This window comes from Gouania willdenowi, chromosome 1, assembly GCF_900634775.1.
Source record: "Gouania willdenowi chromosome 1, fGouWil2.1, whole genome shotgun sequence".
Taxonomy (NCBI): Eukaryota; Metazoa; Chordata; class Actinopteri; order Blenniiformes; family Gobiesocidae; genus Gouania; species Gouania willdenowi.
This window is the reverse complement of record NC_041044.1, coordinates 44,807,709-44,829,997: the sequence shown is the minus strand read 5'-3', so window position 1 is coordinate 44,829,997 and position 22,289 is coordinate 44,807,709. Positions and strand designations below refer to the sequence as shown.

The 22,289-nt window shown below is 38.1% G+C and overlaps 1 protein-coding gene across 4 annotated transcripts in view; it reads left to right on the top strand.

The window, feature by feature from the left end:
- The first annotated feature begins 6,490 nt into the window (after positions 1–6,490).
- Positions 6,491–22,289, top strand: part of vwa11 (von Willebrand factor A domain containing 11) — a 40,780-nt gene continuing 24,981 nt past the window's right edge. The window contains exons 1-6 of one of the 4 annotated variants that reach the window (XM_028455636.1): positions 6,491–6,687; positions 6,764–6,778; positions 10,443–10,575; positions 17,649–17,839; positions 18,792–18,928; positions 21,063–21,207. In XM_028455636.1, coding sequence (XP_028311437.1) covers positions 17,657–17,839; positions 18,792–18,928; positions 21,063–21,207 — 465 coding nt within the window. In that variant the 5' untranslated portion in view covers positions 6,491–6,687; positions 6,764–6,778; positions 10,443–10,575; positions 17,649–17,656. Of the gene's footprint in view, positions 6,779–10,442; positions 10,576–17,648; positions 17,840–18,791; positions 18,929–21,062; positions 21,208–22,289 lie in introns of all 4 variants that reach the window. The other 3 variants (XM_028455653.1, XM_028455644.1, XM_028455627.1) reach the window with 3 other exon arrangements.

Genomic DNA, 22,289 nt, shown 5'->3' with positions numbered 1-22,289 from the left:
GCTTCTCCCATCAGTCATCTGTGCAGCGTGGCTAGGACACACACACACACTCTCACACACACACACACTGCCTTGGGATGATGGCGTCTCACCACTGTATAATCTGAGGCTGTAGCTCCGCCTCCTCATCTACACACACACCTTCTTTATTTCTATACCTCTATTTCTATATTTATATTTTATATATTTCTTTAATCCTTCTGTATTTCTAGACTTTTATATTCTACATTATTTCTACATTTATATTTCTATATTCCTACTGTATTTCTATACTTATATTTCTAAATTTATGTCTTCATTCCTTCTGTATTTCCATGTTATATTTTTGTTGTTCCATATTTTATTTATTTATTTATTTCTCTACTTTCACTATGTCTATGTTCCTAAAATTAATTTTATTCCATTTCTCCATTTATTGATCTGCTCCCTCCATCATCTCTGTCTGTTTACAAAGGTTCACACTGTGTTTGTGTTATTAAAAAGTGTGTGTGTGTGTGTGTGTGTGTGTGTGTGTGTGTGTGTGTTGTCACACTGTTTCCATCCGTCAGAGCACAATCTACAATAATCCTGTATTTATGAGCCTGTCCTCAATCCGCTGCACTTTACTCTGCATTGTTCCTTAAAATCACCATAGGGAGTGTGTGTGTGTGTGTGTGTGTGTGTGTGTGTGTGTGTGTGTGTGTGTGTGTGTGTGTGTGTGTGTGTGTGTGTGTGTGTGTGCGTGTGTGTGTGTGTGTGTGTGTGCGCGTGTGTGTGTGTGTGTGATCAACACACAGATTCATTCAAACGATGGAGAAATAAAATCCTTCAACTGAACAAACTAAAAGTGTTGATGACGTTAACACACACACACACACACACACACACACACACACACACACACACGTCACAGGATGACACAGTTCTGCTGCTTTATTTAATATTTCATTCATTATTATCTGGTTGGGAGACTTGTTGAACAAGTTTCATTTGATGTGTTTGAAAATGACTGTTCCCTGAAAATTAAACAGCTACTGTTCTGCCAAACTGTCTGTGGGCTGTTTCTCACCCTCCTGCTAATGAGGGGAGGGACTAGGTGGAAGCTCCTCCCACTTGGGAGTGTGCACACCTGGTTCTTTTAATGGAACAATGGCAGAACATGCTTAGCAGCCACAGTGGAGAGAGTTCTGTCCTCAACTGGGATTGAACTTCTTTCCATGATTTGATGGACAGCTGGTAAGCACTGAGGAACAACCACGGGCTGTTTAAAAACTAATGTTGGACAATTCACTCAAAAGTTCAAGACTTAAACATTGTTTAGCGTTGAAACTTAAGTTGAATTCATTTATTTGGAAAGTTTGGCAAATTGTTTATTGTTTACAGGCAAATACAAGGAATGTTTGAGTTTGATATTTGTTTAATTTAAAGATTTATTGAGCTTATTTTGGGTGCCATGTTAACTGTGTAGTTAAAACCACACATGGTTAATGGGAAATACAAATAAGAGAAGATAAAATGGTTAAAGGTAGTTGGTTAAATAAATAGTTTAAGAATTATCTACAGTCATTAAAATGCTGTGGTTTCAAACTGTTTGAAAATTCCTGAGTTAAAGTAAAAAGTGAAGTTGCTTATAACAATCTGATTTTATTAAAGGTGTGGTTAGAAACAATGATGATGTAAATATTTGATTTGTTTCTTTGTTAAAACTGGGCAAATAAATACTAGACTTACTGTACAAGTTAAATAGTTTTAAAGTTTGGTTGTTAAAATACAAGTTAGATTAACAATAATTTAATATAATTGATTAAAAGTGGAAAACCTTGTTTAGAAAAAATGTTACTGATTTAAAAGTTGAACTAAATGAAATACTTGGAAAGAGTTACAAAGTTGAAAAGCTGAATTTGATTTCAATGAAGAATGGTTGTTTCATTGTTGTTGTACTGTGTGTTTTCTTTTTGAGGTTTTTCATCTAAGCTGACGTAACAACCTAAAAACTATACTTTGAATAAAAAAGAGAGAAAGTAATTGAAGGTTTGGTCTTTGGAGTGAAGTCCAGGAAAACATCATCCAGTCAAAAGTTCCTCAAGTCAGGAACAGCACAACATTAGCAGAACTTATGTTTCTCATATCTGCTTAGTTGAGTGTTATTCACACTTTATCATGTCTGTGTTCCCCAAAAAGTAAACATCCAGTAATGTTTCTGATGTTTGCTCAGTTCTTTTCACTCACAGTAGCTTTTTGACAAAATATCAAATACAATAAACACTTTCTGAAAAATATATCAAATGCCTTTATTATTATTATTGTATATATTTATGTAACAAGAGGAACAAAACAATGTCACAACAAGCAGTAAAAATACCAAAAACATAAAATTATGGTTTAGCACATCTCAGCTCCATAAAAGTAATTGTAATAGGGAGCTACTGCTATCCAGTAAACAGACGGTAGTTTAATAAACATAAAGACATACAATTAGGGGCAGGAGGTGATTTAAGGGACTCTTAACTTAAGTAAAAATCCTTTATTGCAGCAGGACATCACAAAATGCTGACGTTTCAACCATGAGCGTGGTCTTCATCAGGGTACACATACTGTATATATGTGTATAATAATAGACCACGATCATGGCTGAAACATGTCTGCTGGGTTGTGCACAGAATTGTTGAAGCTATTATTCACTAAACACAATGAATGTAGATGTTAGGGTCCAAGCAGTGAGGCAAGGAGACAACAGCGTTACATTTCCAAAAAAGGTGCTTTATTGGCCACAGACTAACACAGGCCAAGAACAGAGGTAGCATGTGCAACAAGAACTAACACAAAACCAACTGCCTCAAATGAGACAGGAGTCAACTTAAATACAGTTTGGACCATACCAAATATAAATAAGGAGAAACACAGGGGATAAACAACCAAAACTAAGGGACAAACACAGCCCCCTTAACCTCAGTCCCCCTCTGCAATGGTCTGGTCCACTTAAGGCCGCCTCCAGCTCTCTCCAGGCCAGCCCCTCACCAACTCTGTTCTTAAAGGGACAGAGAATAATGTCAGTGGCAATCATCAAATGATTTAGGAGCTGTTACCTCTGTGTGGCCCGGCCATCACACACCCCCCCTCTTCAGGACTCTCCCTACCCCAGCGAGAGAGATAATCTGCTGTTACATTATCCTTTCCTGGGATGTGTTGAATGGAGAAACAAAAAGGCTGTAGGGCAAGATACCACCGTGTTATTCTCCCATTAGTATCTTTCATCCTTTTGAGCCATTGTAAGGCTTTGTGGTCCGTCTCCAGAGTAAACTCACGGCCGAGAAGGTAATATCGGATAGAATCCAGGGCCCACTTGATGGCGAGAGCTTCTTTTTCCACTGTTGAATATCGAACCTCACGGGGGAACAACTTCCTGCTAATGTAGGCCAGTGGGTGGCGATCATGCTGGGGTCCCTGCAAGAGGACAGCTCCGAGTCCTCTTTCCGAAGCATCAGTTTGCACAATAAAGAGATCATTAAAATTTGGAGAATATAAAACTGGATTCTTACTCAGTGACTGACGTATGTCCTGAAAGGCTGCCACTGCTTCCTTTGTCCACTGTATGTGGTTCGGATTCCGAGATCCTGTCAGGTCAGTCAGAGTTGCCGCCCGAGCAGAAAACTGGGGGATGAAGCGATGGTAGAAGCCAGCCATCCCCAGAAAGGAGCGCAGCTGCTTCTTTGACTGGGGCAGGGAACAAGATTCCAAAGCCTTTATTTTGTTTACCTGTGGCCGCAGCACTCCACCCCCAATGACATGTCCGAGGTACTCAGTTTGGGAAGCTGCAAAGACACACTTGGCTGGATTTACAGTAAGGCCAGATGCTTGCAAACACTGCAGAACAGCTTGCAAGTGGTCCATATGTTCCTCCCAATTTGAACCGTAAATGACAATGTCATCCAAATATGCTGCTGCAAAACTTGAAAATTCCCTGAGTACCTGATCCATAAGTCTCTGAAAGGTTGCTGGTGCACCATGTAATCCAAAGGGCATCACCGTGAACTGGAAGAGTCCCCATGGCGTTCGGAAGGCGGTCAATTTCCTGGACCGCTCAGTGAGGGGAACCTGCCAATATCCTTTAGAGAGATCTAGAGTTGTCAGATATTTGGCCTTCCCAAGCCGTTCAAGCAGGTCATCAATCCTCGGTGTAGGATAGGAATCAAAGAGTGATATAGAATTAAGGTACCTAAAGTCTATGCAAAACCTTATGGTTCCATCCTTCTTTGGAACCAGGACCACAGGGTTACACCACTCGCTTTTCGAAACTTCAATGATCCCCAGGGACAGCATTAGGTCAACCTCCTTCTTTAACGAGATCCGCAGGCGCTCAGGAATCCTGTAACTGAGTCTTTTAACAGTAGCACAATCTTGGAGTACAATATCATGCTCAACAATATCAGTTCTTCCTGGGTTTTGCTGAAAAACATCCATTTTACAAAGTGTGCTCACCTGGCCTCTTTGTTCTTGTGGGAGGTATGTTAAATCAAAGTCCTGACCAGAAGCTGCAGATGGAAGGTATTGCTCTTCAACCTCCTCCTCTTCTTCCACTCCTCTCCAGAATCTCTATTTTCCTCCATTTCTCCTTCAGAGTCTTTTCTTTGTACTACTCCATGTGGTTCTTTCCGGGGTCGTCCTCTTCCTCTCACAGGCATTCCCAAAAAAAAATTGAAGGTATGATCCAAAAAATGATCAATGAAGAGAGAAAAAAAAACCTTGTCCTCACTGGCTGATTCCACCACTGCCACCAATTGTTAGGGTCCAAGCAGTGAGGCAAGGAGACAACAGCGTTACATTTCCAAAAAAGGTGCTTTATTGGCCACAGACTAACACAGGCCAAGAACAGAGGTAGCATGTGCAACAAGAACTAACACAAAACCAACTGCCTCAAATGAGACAGGAGTCAACTTAAATACAGTTTGGACCATACCAAATATAAATAAGGAGAAACACAGGGGATAAACAACCAAAACTAAGGGACAAACACAGCCCCCTTAACCTCAGTCCCCCTCTGCAATGGTCTGGTCCACTTAAGGCCGCCTCCAGCTCTCTCCAGGCCAGCCCCTCACCACCTCTGTTCTTAAAGGGACAGAGAATAATGTCAGTGGCAATCATCAAATGATTTAGGAGCTGTTACCTCTGTGTGGCCCGGCCATCACAGTAGAACAATTCGGAAAGATTCTCAGCTTTAAACCACTAGAGATGTCAGTGGAGTCTGTCACAAAAAGGCCTCAAATCAGAATGATAAGGGAAAAATTAACTTAGGTATTCTCCATCCACATACAGGCCACAACAGGACAATTTATAAAATTACCGTTGGAACAAACTCACAGTGACAGTCCGGCGTCTACGTCTCGTTCTGCTCCTGCCGTCCTTTCTCCTCACAATGGTTGTTTGATGCAGTTTTAGTCGCATTTTCAGTAGCAATATTGTGACAATAACGATCGGTCCTGCCATTTGGGATGTCGCAGATATGACGCAAAGGCGCAAGTCGATGACGTAAACCGCATTGTCCCAATTCTGCAATTTTTGCACTCAAACCCTTACATGCACTTCTAACAAGTGCACACTTTGTAGAGGAGCGTAGAGTGCAGAGTGGGTGTTGGGACAGGGCATAACTAAACACATTATTATTCACCATATTCATTTATTTATTTATTTTAAATGGGACTACTTTACAGTTTTACAGCCTGTGTTCCTCCATCTTAGTGGTTAAGGACGCTGGGCTTGTAATCGGAGGGTTGCCGGTTCAAGCCTCACCGGGGCCGTCACTGTGGGATGTTGAGCAAGTCCCTTAACCCCGAACTGCTCCCCAGGCGCCGCAAAATGGCTGCCGACTGCTCCTCAGGGATGGGTTAAATGCAGAAGACAAATTCCAATAATGTACTAACATTACATGGCCAATTAAAGGCGAAAGCCCGATTTAATCTTTAATCTTGAAATCACATGACTGATGATGTCACACGGCCCCACTGCCTGTAAACATCCCATAGTTTTCTATTGGAGTGAAACATTCAGCCTGATTTTTGGATCATTTAGTAGTTTTTTTAGATCATTTAGTAACTTGAGGAATGATGTTAAATGAAAGAATAGCTTAAATATGAATGAATGAACAACATATAACATTGTAATTATAAATGAATTCTATCAAAATGAAATAAATATCAATGTAAAAACAACCAAATGGATAAATAAATAAATGATAAAGGTCGATAGAATAAAATAAATCTAATAAGAATGATAAAATATGACTAATAATAGAATGAATAAAGTTCACAGATTGAAGGATTCAATGTTTCAACCTCTGTTCAAGGCTCAATCTGATTGGTTAATAATTGTTGTCTCTACATTCATGAGTAAACGTCTCTGTCCCTGTGTATGTGAACGCTCCTGTGCTGCCCCCTGGTGGTGACCGTGTGCACACGTCATAACAGTTGTTGTTGCAGCACAAAGTGGGCGGAGTTCAGCTGTTCAATATTGCAGCTCTGTAACACACACACACACACACACACACACACTGCAGCACGTGTGCCTAGTAAACACTGATGTAAAACTTTTCTGAAAACCATCTTTGAAGTTTGTCTGTAGAAAAGTTCTGGAAAGAGAAGATAAAGAGTTAATTCATCTCAGGAATGCTTTTGGTTTTGTTCTGACAAGTCTCACATTAATGTGAGGAAGGAAGTGAGTAACGACCCCTCCTAATGTCACACCTTTCCAGATACTTTCACTTTCTCTGTTTTCCTCCTCACGTCCTCAGACTCAGCTTTTCACGGTGAGTTTCCACACGTCACTCATAAAATCATTGGCTATATTTATCTATGTGTTTATGTATGTATTAGGGCTGGGACGACAGACAGAGGTCATGTTACTGTATTTTGGAAATTGTTGGAAAATATCAGCATGTTTTTAGTGGACTTTAACTCACACCACTACAGAAGCCTGTTGCATTAACTTGTGGGAAAAGTCAGTTTTTTGCTTTTGTGGAAATTCTATATTTCACGTTTTTTGTACAAATTTTTTTTCTGTTTTTTTTAGGGAAAAATAAATCAATTCAATTTTTTTTTCTGAGGCATTGTAATCCATAGTATGGATGTTCTCGCCGCAAGTATCTTGATAATTGAGAAAAACAAATTAGCATGGAAAACAGAAAAAATTGCTTCAAAAAATTAAAAAGATTACTTTGAAAAACAGGTAAAAATTACTCTGAAAAACAGAAATAATTAGTATGAAAAACAGGAAAAAATTACTTTAAAAACCAGAAAAGGACTAAAAAAAACAAAGCAAATAAATTATTCAGAAAAAACGGATTATTTTTTTCAAGTGAATGCAATACGTTTCCATACATCACCAGCTGAAAATGTAAAAAAAAAAAAAAAAAGAAACTTTGTAGCCTATGTTAACATTAGTCATTATATCAAAGTGTGTTGAATAGGAATTAAAAAAACACAAAGAAAAAAAGTTTTTATGATTTTTCATATTTCTTATTTTTAATAAAAAGTGATTTTAACAATCTGCAGTAATTCTTATCAAAGTGTCTTAAATACATATCAAACAAAAAACTACAAAATATCATATTTTGCATACTTAATACACATTGTGGGAGAAATAAGAAGTACGTTTAAAAAAGCTAAACATTAAATATGAATAGAACTACAATGGAACATCATTCTGATGAATATTGTTTTGTTTTATATAAGGTATTTACATACATTACTTACATTATATAATTTTATATTATATTCATATAATATATATTAAAAATAATATAACTAATTAAAACATTAAGAGTGTCAGATTTGATTTAAAGTCTGTTATTTGCTTTATATTTGTGTATTTATATGTGTGTATGTATATGTACTGTGTATATATATGTGTGTATATATATATACATATACATACATATATATATTACATACATTACTTACATTATATAATATATATATATAAATATATTAAAAATAATAACTTAACTAAAACATTAAGATTGTCAGATTTGATTTAAAGTCTGTTATTTGCATTATATATATATATATGTGTGTGTGTGTGTGTTAATATATATGTGTGTATGTGTGTGTGTGTGTGTGTGTGTGTGTATATATATATATATATAGCAAATTTAGTTCATTAACATGAATAATGAGAACTGATAAAAGTACTTTTCCTGTAAAAAATTGTCTGAATAAATGAAAACTTAACATATCATTAGTTTTCCACAATAATGGAAAATGTTAGGCTGTACTTCTGTGTAACTTTTCCACTCAATAAGAATGTAAGAAATGAGACCAAACCTCCTTCTATTTCTAAATTTCTTCTTTTCCAGATGTTTGCAGTTATCTGGATAAAGAATCCTCATTGTTCACACTTTAAATCTGCAAAGTCCAGATCATCCCCAAAATCTATTCATTTGTTCTTTATCCTGCTTCAGATATTTACTGAAAATTAAATAAAACATGTGCATTAGTCTTTTCGTTACTGTTTACAGGCAATTAACTAATACATTAATTAATAAACACAGGCAAAAACATCTGTGATAGAAGAGTGGTCACAGCCCAGATGTGAGATGTGATATTTCTGTCATAAATCCACACCTTTGGACATTGACTAGGACTCCTTCAGTTGGAAAATATTGCTAAACATGGTCCCACCCTTTGTATATTTGTACACACACGTATCTTTATATGGTTTGAGTCACGTATTATTGTCTGTGTGTATAAAGTTCAGATTTGTGTGTTGGGTGTAGGCAGTGATAGTGAAACAGTAACACAGTGCTGGAGCTGAGTGTGTACCCTACTCTGACTGAAGTCAGGGGGACCCCCCGCTGGTCCTCTGACCTCAGGAGGAGTACGGACCCTTTAGTGCAGGGGTCTCCAACCTTTCTGAAACTGTGGCTACTTCATTACTACTGTATAGTCCAGTGGTTCCCGACCTCTTCCCAGTCCTGTACCCCTTCAGACATTTAACCTGAAGCCATGTACCCCCTACTACTGCACACTTAAAAACACATCATAATTAAGGCTGCAACAACAAATCAATAAAAATCAACAATTAAAAACGTTGGCAACATATTTTATTATCGATTCATTGCGTCGTGGGATTTATGGTTTCTGACCGTGACGCAGAGCTGTTTGATTCACCTGCACAGATATGTGTGTGCGTGCGTGCACAAGTTTTTGTGTGTGTGCGCACAAGTGTTTGTGTGTGTGTGTGTGTGTGTGTATGGGTGCGGACCACTGTTTGTGTGTGCGTGTACAAGTGTTTGTGTGTGTGTGCATGCACCACCACTGTTTGTGTGTGCGTGTACAAGTGTTTGTGTGTGCGTGCATGCACCACAAGTTTTTGTGTGTGTGTGGGTGCGGACCACTGTTTGTGTGTGCGTGTACAAGTGTTTGTGTGTGTGTGTGCATCCACCACCAGTGTTTGTGCGTGCATGCACCACAAGTTTTTGTGTGTGTGTGGGTGCGGACCACTGTTTGTGTGTGCGTGTACAAGTGTTTGTGTGTGTGTGTGCATCCACCACCAGTGTTTGTGTGTGCATGCACCACAAGTTTTTGTGTGTGTGTGTGTGGGTGCGGACCACTGTTTGTGTGTGCGTGTACAAGTGTTTGTGTGTGTGTGTGCATGCACCACCAGTGTTTGTGTGTGCACGCACCACAAGTTTTTGTTTGTATAGCTATAGCTCATGCTAATGCTAGACGAATGCTAACGTTAAGCTATAGCTAATGCTAGTTAATGCTAAACTAATGCAATGCGACGCATCCTCACTTTCATTTTCTTCAGGAAACACAAATATTCTAGTTGTTAATGCATTTTCATATATGTAACGGCGTGCTCTACCAAACTCCTAAATGTGTCTCTAACAATGGTTCCCTAAGGCTTCATTTACAAATTCAAAACAAAGTGTGGAATTTCAAGTCGATTTATTATTATTTTTTAAAATACCAATGCAACTTTTATGTGATTACTTCAATAATAAGTAAATACGGTATTCTTTGCTAAATGTAGCTAAATGTTGTTTCCTATTGTCAGAAGTGTGATAAGCCTCTACAGCATAAAATAATCCTGTTTCATTGAATAATATTAAACATTATTACTGATATTTTGTGGTGAATTTGTCACAAAAAAAATAACTCGAAAGGAACGAGGAACATTTCCCGATTATTTTGAAATTAATTGAAGTACCGCCAGGGGTAACGTGTACCCCTGTTTGGGAACCACTGCAATAGAGTGTCACACAGACACACAGTTGTGTTACAATAACAGCCCCACTGAGGAGCCGCTGATGTCACTGTGATGCAGAAAGTCTGTGATCCAATGAAGAGGTCATTAAGGGGTTAATGATGATGAGAAGCCGTTAACCTTTTGTTATGAAACAGCGTTTAAAAAAGAGCAGCTGTGAACGTCTCCTAATCATTATATAAGTTTCCTGTGCTTTCCAGTTTACAGTGAGGCCTGGGGCGTGGTCAGGGTCACTGGTTTCACTGGAACCATCAGAGTATAAAACCTGAGCAGGAGGCTGAGTTTTACACCCACCAAGGAGTCCCTGAACGCACCGCACAGCTGCACCTTAAGGTATGAGATTCACCTGTTGCCTCAGGTTTTATTCATGTTAATTAAATCAAATTATTTTAAAAATGATATATTTCATTATTCATCATATATTTTATATTTCCTTCCTTAGTTTTTATTTCATTTTTGATTAATATTTTTTTTTTTATAAATCCAATTTTAGGCAAAATTGTTGGATTTGGTTTAAATTCATTCATTTGGAAAATAAAAAAGTATATTTTTTAAAAAGGCAAAAAGGGATTTTTTTTGTTTTTCTATATAATGAATGAGATAAGGACAGTGTAAAACAAGATTATTGAAATATCCATCTATCTTCATACCCGCTTATTCCCATTTATCAGGGTCGCGGGGGTCTGCCGGTGCCAATCTCCGGCTCTCATAGGGCGCTGGGCGGGGGTACACCCTGAACAGGGCGCCAGTCCATCACAGGGCAACACAGACACAGACAACCATTCACTCACTCATTCACTCCTATGGGCAATTTAGAGACTCAATCAACCTTACAGTCATGTTTTTGGATTGTGGGAGGAAGCCGGAGTACCCGGAGGAAACCCACGCAGCACGGGGAGAACATGCAAACCACACAGAAAGGACTCAAGTCCACCCCAGGGCTTGAACCAGGACCTTCTTGCTGTGCGGCGGACGTGCAAACCACCATTTTATTGTATTAAAAATACATGAAAAGCTCAGTCCTGTAGGTAATAAAATAAGTTTATATTTTGACAAATGTGTTTATGGTTTTTAGTTTTAAGAGGCTATAGGTGAAAAAAGGGCATTTGGGAAATCCTAGTTTTGTTTTCTCATAAGATGAATAAATCATAAATAAAATAAATGAATATTTATTTTTAAACGTAAAACTTTTTCTTATTATTTTGCTTTTGCAAAAAGAGCCAAACTTTATAAAAAACTTTCTACTTTTACAAACATCTCTTTTGTTATTTCATTGTCATTATGGGTATCTAAGGTAATTGTGTGTAGAAGTCATTTTATTGATTTTTTTGGAGGAAAAGTTTTGTGTTTTCTGGTATTTTAGTCTATTTTTTGACATTATGGGTATTTTTCTAGTTATTTTGTGTATTTCCTTGTCACACATCCTCACACACATGACGAGAGCGTAGATAAGGTAATCAGCAGGAAACAGGTGGACGTCATTCACACACAGACTATGCTATGCTAATTAAAAGCTATGTTTGCTAGCTTTATTAGCACAAGCTACACACCTGAGCTAACATTAGTGAGTTCTAAATGAATATATAAACACTTTGAAGAGTTCCTGCCTGAGCTACAGTAGCTACAATACCAGAAAATAACACATGAGCCTGGATCTGATGCTGAATGTCCCACTACACACTACACACTACACACTACACATACACACTACACACTACACACTACACACTACACACTACACATACACACTACACACTACACATACGCACTACACACTACACATTATACACTACACCTACACACTACACACTACACACTACACACTACACATTATACACTACACCTACACACTACACACATCACATACACACTACACACTACACACTACACATTATACACTACACCTACACACTACACACTACACACTACACATTATACACTACACCTACACACTACACACTACACATACACACTACACATTATACACTACACCTACACACTACACACATCACATACACACTACACACTACACACATCACATACACACTACACACTACACACATCACATACACACTACACACTACACACTACACACATCACATACACACTACACACTACACATTATACACTACACCTACACACTACACACTACACACTACACATTATACACTACACCTACACACTACACACTACACATACACACTACACATTATACACTACACCTACACACTACACACTACACATACACACTACACATTATACACTACACCTACACACTACACACTACACATTATACACTACACCTACACACTACACACTACACATACACACTACACATTATACACTACACCTACACACTACACACATCACATACACACTACACACTACACACATCACATACACACTACACATTATACACTACACCTACACACTACACACATCACATACACACTACACACTACACACTACACATACACACTACACATTATACACTACACCTACACACTACACACTACACCTACACACTACACACTACACACTACACATACACACTACACATTATACACTACACCTACACACTACACACTACACCTACACACTACACACTACACACTACACATACACACTACACATTATACACTACACCTACACACTACACCTACACACTACACACTACACATACACACTACACATTATACACTACACCTACACACTACACACTACACCTACACACTACACACTACACACTACACACATCACACATCACACTACACACTACACATTACACACTACACACTACACACTACACACTACACACTACACATTACACATACACACATACACTACACACTACACACTACACACTACACATTACACACACACACTACACACTACACACTACACACTACACACTACACATACACATACACATACACATACACATTACACACTACACACTACACACTACACACTACACACTACACACTACACACTACACACTACACACTACACACTACACACTACACATACACACTACACATACACACTACACATTACACACTACACACTACACACTACACACCACACACCACACACCACACACTACACACTACACATACACACTACACATACACACTACACATACACACTACACATACACACTACACACTACACATTACACACTACACACTTCACATACACACTACACATTACACACTACACACTTCACATACACACTACACATACACACTACACACTATACACTACACATACACACTTCACATACACACTACACACTACACACTACACATTACACATACACACTACACATACACACTACACACTATACACTACACACTACACACTACACATACACACTACACACTACACACTACACATTACACACGACACACTACACACTACACATACACACTACACACTACACACTACACATACACACTACACACTTCACATACACACTACACACTACACACTTCACATACACACTACACACGACACACGACACACTACACACTACACACGACACACGACACACTACACACTACACATACACACTACACACTACACACTACACACTACACATTACACACTACACATTACACACATACACACATACACACTACACATACACACATTACACACTACACATCACACACACACTACACACTACACACTACACATACACACTACACTACACACTACACATTACACACTACACATTACACATTACACATTACACATTACACACTACACACTACGCATACACACTACACACTACACACTACACATTCACACACACTACACATTACACACTACACACTACACATTACACATACACACTACACATACACACTACACACTACACACTACACACTACACACTACACACTACACATTACACACTACACACTTCACATACACACTACACATGCACACTACACACTACACATACACACTACACATTACACACTACACACTACACATTACACATTACACACTACACACTTCACATACACACTACACATTACACACTACACACTACACATTACACACTACACACTACACACTACACATACACACTACACATTACACACTACACATACACACTACACACTTCACATACACACTACACACTTCACATACACACTACACATACACACTACACATACACACTACACACTACACACTGCACACTACACACTACACACTACACACTACACATACACGCTACACATTCACACACACTACACACTACACACTACACATACACGCTACACATTCACACACACTACACATACACACTACACACTTAACATACACACTACACACTACACACTACACCTTACACACTACACATTTACACACACTACACATTACACACACTACACATTACACACTACACACTTAACATACACACTACACACTACACCTTACACACTACACATTACACACACTACACATTACACACACTACACATTACACACTACACACTACACATTCACACACACTACACACTACACACTACACACTACACACTACACACTACACATTACACACTACACATACACACAACACTACACACTTCACATACACACTTCACATACACACTACACATACACACTACACTACACACTACACATTACACACTACACATTACACATTACACATTACACACTACACACTACGCATACACACTACACACTACACACTACACATTCACACACACTACACATTACACACTACACACTACACATTACACACTACACACTACACATACACACTACACACTTAACATACACACTACACACTACACACTACACATTACACATTACACACTACACACTACACACTACACATTACACACTACACATTACACATTACACACTACACACTACACATTACACACTACACATATACACTACACACTTCACATACACACTACACATTACACATTACACATTACACACTACACACTACACATACACACAACACTACACACTTCACATACACACTACGCACTTCACATACACACTACACACTACACACTACACATTACACATTAAACACTACACACTGCACACTACACACTACACATTACACACTACACATTACACACTCAATGAGTATATACTGTCTACTATATACTATAGTATATACTGTCTACTATATACTATAGTATGTACTGTCTACTATATACTATAGTATGTACTGTCTACTATATACTATAGTATGTACTGTCTACTATATACTATAGTATGTACTGTCTACTATATACTATAGTATATATTGTCTACTATATACTATAGTATGTACTGTCTACTATATACTATAGTATATATACTGTCGACTATATACTATAGTATATACTGTCTACTATATACTATAGTATGTACTGTCTACTATATACTATAGTATATACTGTCTACTATATACTATAGTATGTACTGTCTACTATATACTATAGTATGTACTGTCTACTATATACTATAGTATGTACTGTCTACTATATACTATAGTATATACTGTCTACTATATACTATAGTATGTACTGTCTACTGTATACTATAGTATGTACTGTCTACTATATACTTTAGTATATACTGTCTACTATATACTATAGTATGTACTGTCTACTATATACTATAGTATATATACTGTCGACTATATACTATAGTATGTACTGTCTACTATATACTATAGTATGTACTGTCTACTATATACTATAGTATATATACTGTCGACTATATACTATAGTATATACTGTCTACTATATACTATAGTATGTACTGTCTACTATATACTATAGTATATACTGTCTACTATATACTATAGTATGTACTGTCTACTATGTACTATAGTATATACTGTTTACTATATACTATCGTATATATACTGTCTACTATATACTATAGTATGTACTGTCTACTATATACTATAGTATATATACTGTCGACTATATACTATAGTATATATACTGTCGACTATATACTATAGTATGTACTGTCTACTATATACTATAGTATGTACTGTCTACTATATACTATAGTATATACTGTCGACTATATACTATAGTATATACTGTCTACTATATACTATAGTATGTACTGTCTACTATATACTATAGTATATACTGTCTACTATATACTATAGTATGTACTGTCTACTATATACTATAGTATACTGTACTATATACTATAGTATATATATACTGTCTACTATATACTATAGTATATATACTGTCTACTATATACTATAGTATATATACTGTCTACTATATACTATAGTATATATACTGTCTACTATATACTATAGTATATATACTGTCTACTATATACTATAGTATATATACTGTCTACTAGGCAGAAAAACATAAAAGATGGAGTCAAAGTGATACGACTATATCTGTCTATGTCTATAGTTGACTCCTCCCCTAGCATTTCCTCTGCCTTCCTCAGAACAGTCCTGGTCACTCAATCAACTTTTGGCCTTAAGTCAGGAATTCGAGCATCACTTGAGAAATAAAAATAACTACTTCCTGTTTCATACAGTCCTTGTGAAACTGTTCACTTCCTGTTCTGTTGCAGAAACATTTGTTCAGCAGTGTTAAAGTTCACATGGTTATAGAATGGTCAACATAGAATATGATGAATGACACTAACACTTACTAACAGCAGGACAAGTTCACATTTGGGTTTTTATGAAGAAAAGTCAGTGAAGGTTCTGAAAAGAGATGAAATATAGACACAAAGCTCATCCAAAGGTCAACAGTGCATGACAATAGTCTACGCTTCGTTAGTTTGTTCTGTCCTTGGTTATTCAAATCAAAATAACAAATAAACGGTGATTATTATGTTTTACTGACTCAAAACCAACACAGAAAAATCAAAAACCAAATAAGCAGCGTTCTTCTGTTTTCACACTAGGGGGCGCATGTTCTTTTTATTTTTTGCTGTACTTGAGTAAAGTTTAATTGTACATCCACTACTGTAGGGGGCAGTAGCGCTCTATTAGAGGCCATAGAGTATTAGTTGTATGGTTTTTGCACCGAGCCAGAGCCGTATAGAGAGTTGTGACAACGGAAGTTTGAAATAGACTTAAATAGTTATTGAAGTTATTGTACTATCCATGTTTTTGTTTTGTTTTTATTTATATATTAATAACATTTCTATCACCAGTTTATCAATAATGTGACTTATACGTTGCTCCTTTTTTTTGTGCGGGACTAAAAGTCTGTGGGTTCCTCTGTGTGATGAGAATAAAACATGAAGCTCTCGTCATAGGTTTCCCGTAAATATCAAAAAATCAATAAAAATGTTAAGATGCACACAGTGATGATAAGCTCTGTTTAAGCTTTATTTTCCACGTGTTGTCGTTACTTCTCTACAGACGCAGTAATGGCTGCTCTGCTGATGGCAGCGCTGCTCGTGGCGGCGCTCTGGGCTCCCACGGCGACCTTCATTCCAATCGGAGGAGGAGGATCAACGCACGTCAGCATCACGGGAAACGCTTTAATGCAGAAAGTCACAGAGACCTGCAAGGCCGTGGCCGAGGACGGAGGTTACAAGTTCGAACCCACGGTAGGATGAGAAGGAGAGTTAGCTAATATATACGTTAGCGGATACGTTATCTTAATCTGATACGTTAGCCAATACGTTATCTAATATATTAGCTGATATGTTAGCTGATACCTTAGCTGATACGTTAGCTGATATGTTTGCTGATATGTTAGCTGACACGTTAGCTGATACGTTAGCCGATACGTTAGCCGATACCTTAGCTGATATGTTAGCTGACACCTTAGCTGATACAATAGCCGATACCTTAGCTGATACGTTAGCTGATATGTTAGCCGATACCTTAGCTGATATGTTAACTGATACGTTAGCTGATATGTTAGCTGGTACGTTAGCCGATACGTTAGCTGATACGTTAGCTAATATGTTAGCTGATACGTTAGCTGACATGTTAGCCGATATGTTAGCCGATATGTTAGCTGATACGTTAGCCGATATGCTAGCCGATATGTTAGCTGATACGTTAGCTGATACGTTAGCTGATATGTTAGCCGATACGCTAGCGGATACATTAGCCGATACGCTAGCTGATATGTTAGCTGGTACGTTAGCTGATATGTTAGCCGATACGTTAGCTGATACGTTAGCTGATACGTTAGCTGATATGTTAGCTGGTACGTTAGCTGATATGTTAATCGATACGCTAGCTGATACATTAGCTGATACGTTAGCTGATATGTTAGCTGGTACGTTAGCTGATATGTTAGCCGATACGTTAGCTGATACGTTAGCTGATACGTTAGCTGATATGTTAGCTGGTACGTTAGCTGATATGTTAATCGATACGCTAGCTGATACATTAGCTGATACGTTAGCTGATATGTTAGCCGATACGTTAGCTGATACGTTAGCTAATTGAGTGTCTAAAGGACGTCATCTGTAGGTGAATGTTTGTGGGATTTTACAGTCAGACTTGGGAGCTAATGGGGGATTTTGGGTGACCTTTGACCTGTAGGGTTCCTCTCCTGAAGAACTGGTCCAGGCCTGTCTCGGTCCAACAGCAACCGGGGACGTTTCCGGTGCCAAGTTTCACGCTGCTCTTCAGGAGATCTTCATGCAGAACGGACCGATAGATCGAGACTTCGCCAACAGGTGAAGACAAGGATAAGATAAGATTAGCCAAGATTAGACGAGACAAAATGAGTCAAAATAAGACAAACTCGAGAGTTAGGCTTGTGTGCTCACAGATAGTGAGAATCTATTGATGCAAATACAGATTCTCTGTGTTAGTTCATTGTTTCTTGGTTTTTACCTAATCAGACTCATTACAGGCTGGTAAACTTCCTGAAATCATTCCAAACATGCTTAATATGGACCAAGGAGTGAATTATTGTCATTGACGTCATATCTACAGTATACACATAGAGATCACGTGAGAGTTTAGCTACAGGTGCTAAAGCTAACATTAGCCCACCTGTTATATGTAGACTATTTCAATTATGTTTATTCCTGTTACAGAAACAAGCAAAGTTTAGCAGACTAAGCCCACACACAGGTGGAAGAAGTCTATGTCTCTATGTCTGTGTATCTGTTCAAAGTAAATAACAAGCACATGTATCTTCTGGCTGGGCCTCCTCTTTCGTACCAAGTGATGTCTGGTACAAACGTGATCTATAAACCGTGCAAGGTAGGGCGGTGCCCTTTGGTGGTTGGGTCCAAAACCCCCAGAAGACCTTGGACGCAAAAATTCACATATGTCCGCCAGCAGGTTGCGCTATAACAAATGTCAACGCGTTTTGGCCAATAACTCCCACACTGTTTGTTGCAAATTTAAAACCTTCATATCCACAGATTCCTTGAATAGCACTGAATCACCTGGGCTAGGCCACGCCCATTTCCTTCTAAACTTTTCTCGGAGCAAAATTGCAAAAACTGGAAAACCTACTTTTTCAAACTCCTCCTTGGGGTTTTGTCCAATCAGCATGAAACATGGCCCGTTGAGTCTTCAGTTGGAATTGATCTAAAGTTGACAAAATAATTTTGTTCGAGTAAAATATGCACAAATTATTAATGAGTAAAGTTTTCTAGCTAGCTATGAAAACGCGAACTGGCGCATATCTCGGTCAAAATAAAAGCTAACAACACCAAATCTGAGATCCTTAGTTGGCATGTGACTGTGAGGGTATGCACCAAATTTGAATGATGTAGACCACTAGGAGGCGCTACAAATAACAAATATTTATATCTCTTAAATGGCAAGACCAATTTTTACCAAATTTGGAGGGTATGATCTTGTGTCCCTCCTGAGGCGATACCTCAAAGTTATTCGCAATTGGTCAAAGTGGGCGTGGCTAATGACATCATATCACATAAATAAACAAACATTTAATTCTGCTGAATTGTTTTGTTGAGGGCAGTGAAATTTACAGAGTAGCTATAGAAGACCACACAGACCACCCATACCAAAAATTATATATACATAATTGCAAAAACATTTTGGCCTGTAACTTTCACAATTTAATTCACATCTTCCAAAACTTCATATCCACCTGTTCACAGCAAATGGCACGTTGGCCTGTGTCCTGACGCTCGCCACGAGCCCGTCATCCTTCATGGGTTAGGGAAACCTGGGGGCCGAGTCGCGCGGGAAGGCTTGGCCCCCTTTCATAACTGCTTGCAGTTCTAGTTATTATTATAGTCAAAATGGTGGAAAAAGTGGTCAAATGGGATTTTAAAAACAGACACGAAGAAGTGGTAAAAACGGTTCAAAGTGTCAATATTGGAACAATTAGTTTAAACTGGCAAATAATGAGCATGACAAATGTGGTTAAATTGGCAAAAACAAGCATTAAATCTGGTGAAAAGACATTAAAAATGACAATAATGGGTCAACATATGTGACATTAGGTGTAAAAGTGGTGGAAAGGGTTTATAAGTGCTGAACAAGTCTGGAAAGTGGAAAAATGTGTAGAAAAGACATTGAAATGTGATGTAGAAGTGCAGAAATGGGAGAAATATAGCAAAAATACATTAAAAGGAGCAAAAATATGGCAAGAAAATGAGATGAAAATAGGTTAAAATATGGTGAGTTTGGTGTAGTTGCAGAAAAAGGGTAAAAATAATCAAAAATTGGCTCAAATTGTTCAAAAAAGTTCTTGAAGGCATCTGGCGACTTTTTCGCAGTGTCTTGCAACCCCAAATATGGTCCTTACCCCAAGGTTGAGAACCATGCTTCAACCCACTGTTTCTTCAGATGTCTTTAATACGCATTAATGATTTGTTTCAGCGCTCCTCATCACTTTAACTCGGAGGCCTTCCTGCAGGGCCGAGGCCTGATCACAGAGGGAACCGGGGTCATCAAAGCCAACATCCGTAAGGAGAACTTCAAAGCAGCGAGAGAAACGCTGGGCCGAGTCCTTCACACGCTCCAGGTGAGAGAAGAAGAAGATACTTCCCAGGGTTCATCGCTCATTGGTCCGAGTATCTCTGCTAAACCTCCACAGTTACACATCTGGTAATTAGTAGTTCTACAATGTAAACACAGCAGTAGCACGGCATAGTAGGGCCACAATATTAATATTAATAATAATAATAAATACAAATGTAAGCACTACGAGATTTAAGTCCTAATGTTTGACACTTCAACTGGGAATTCTGAGCACTGTACCATTAACAGTTTTTAAAGATAAACTTTATTCTCATAACATTACGACTTTATTCTAATAAAATTATGACTTTTTTTGTCTCAAATTATTGACTTTAATCTTTTTTTTTTTTTTTTTTCATATATATATATAATTGTATTTATGAAATGCAAGTCACAGACATCATTGAATACAAAAGTGTACAATTTCTTTTCTTTTTATACAGTTGAACAATTTGGACAAAAAAGAAAAAAAACTTGATCCAAACAAAACAAAGAAAGCCCCGCCCTCCCCTCACCCCAAACCCCTGAGCCTCTTAAATAATTAAAGTGCAAATATGACTACAAAATAGAGATGATAGAAATATACATATACATTACAAAATAAATATATACACATAGACATATACCTATACATATACATACGTACCACTGCACAGCACATACACCCCCACATATACACATGTCCACACACATACTTAAATACACACATGCAGCTACACATCTAAACACATGAACCATGTGCACATCCTCATACCTGCCTGAATAGCTGTCATCAGCAGTACAGTATGGATATCGATGGCTGCCAACCCCCCGGTTGTTGATGCGGAACCGTTATGCTGGCATATTTTATAATGAATACGTTGTGGGGGGGGGGGGGGGGGTCATCTGCCGCCAGTGGACGACACAGAGAGAAGTAGTGCTCACATATGACCCCACAGTGGGTGCTTACTGATAGACTTCCGTAGCTGGGAGCCCATCCAAATAGGAGAGCAATGGTCTCCAGTGGGAGTAAAATCTATTAGATGAGCCTCTAAGTGAGAACTTGATCTTTTCCAGTTTAAGAAGAGAGAGAATGTCGTGTAACCA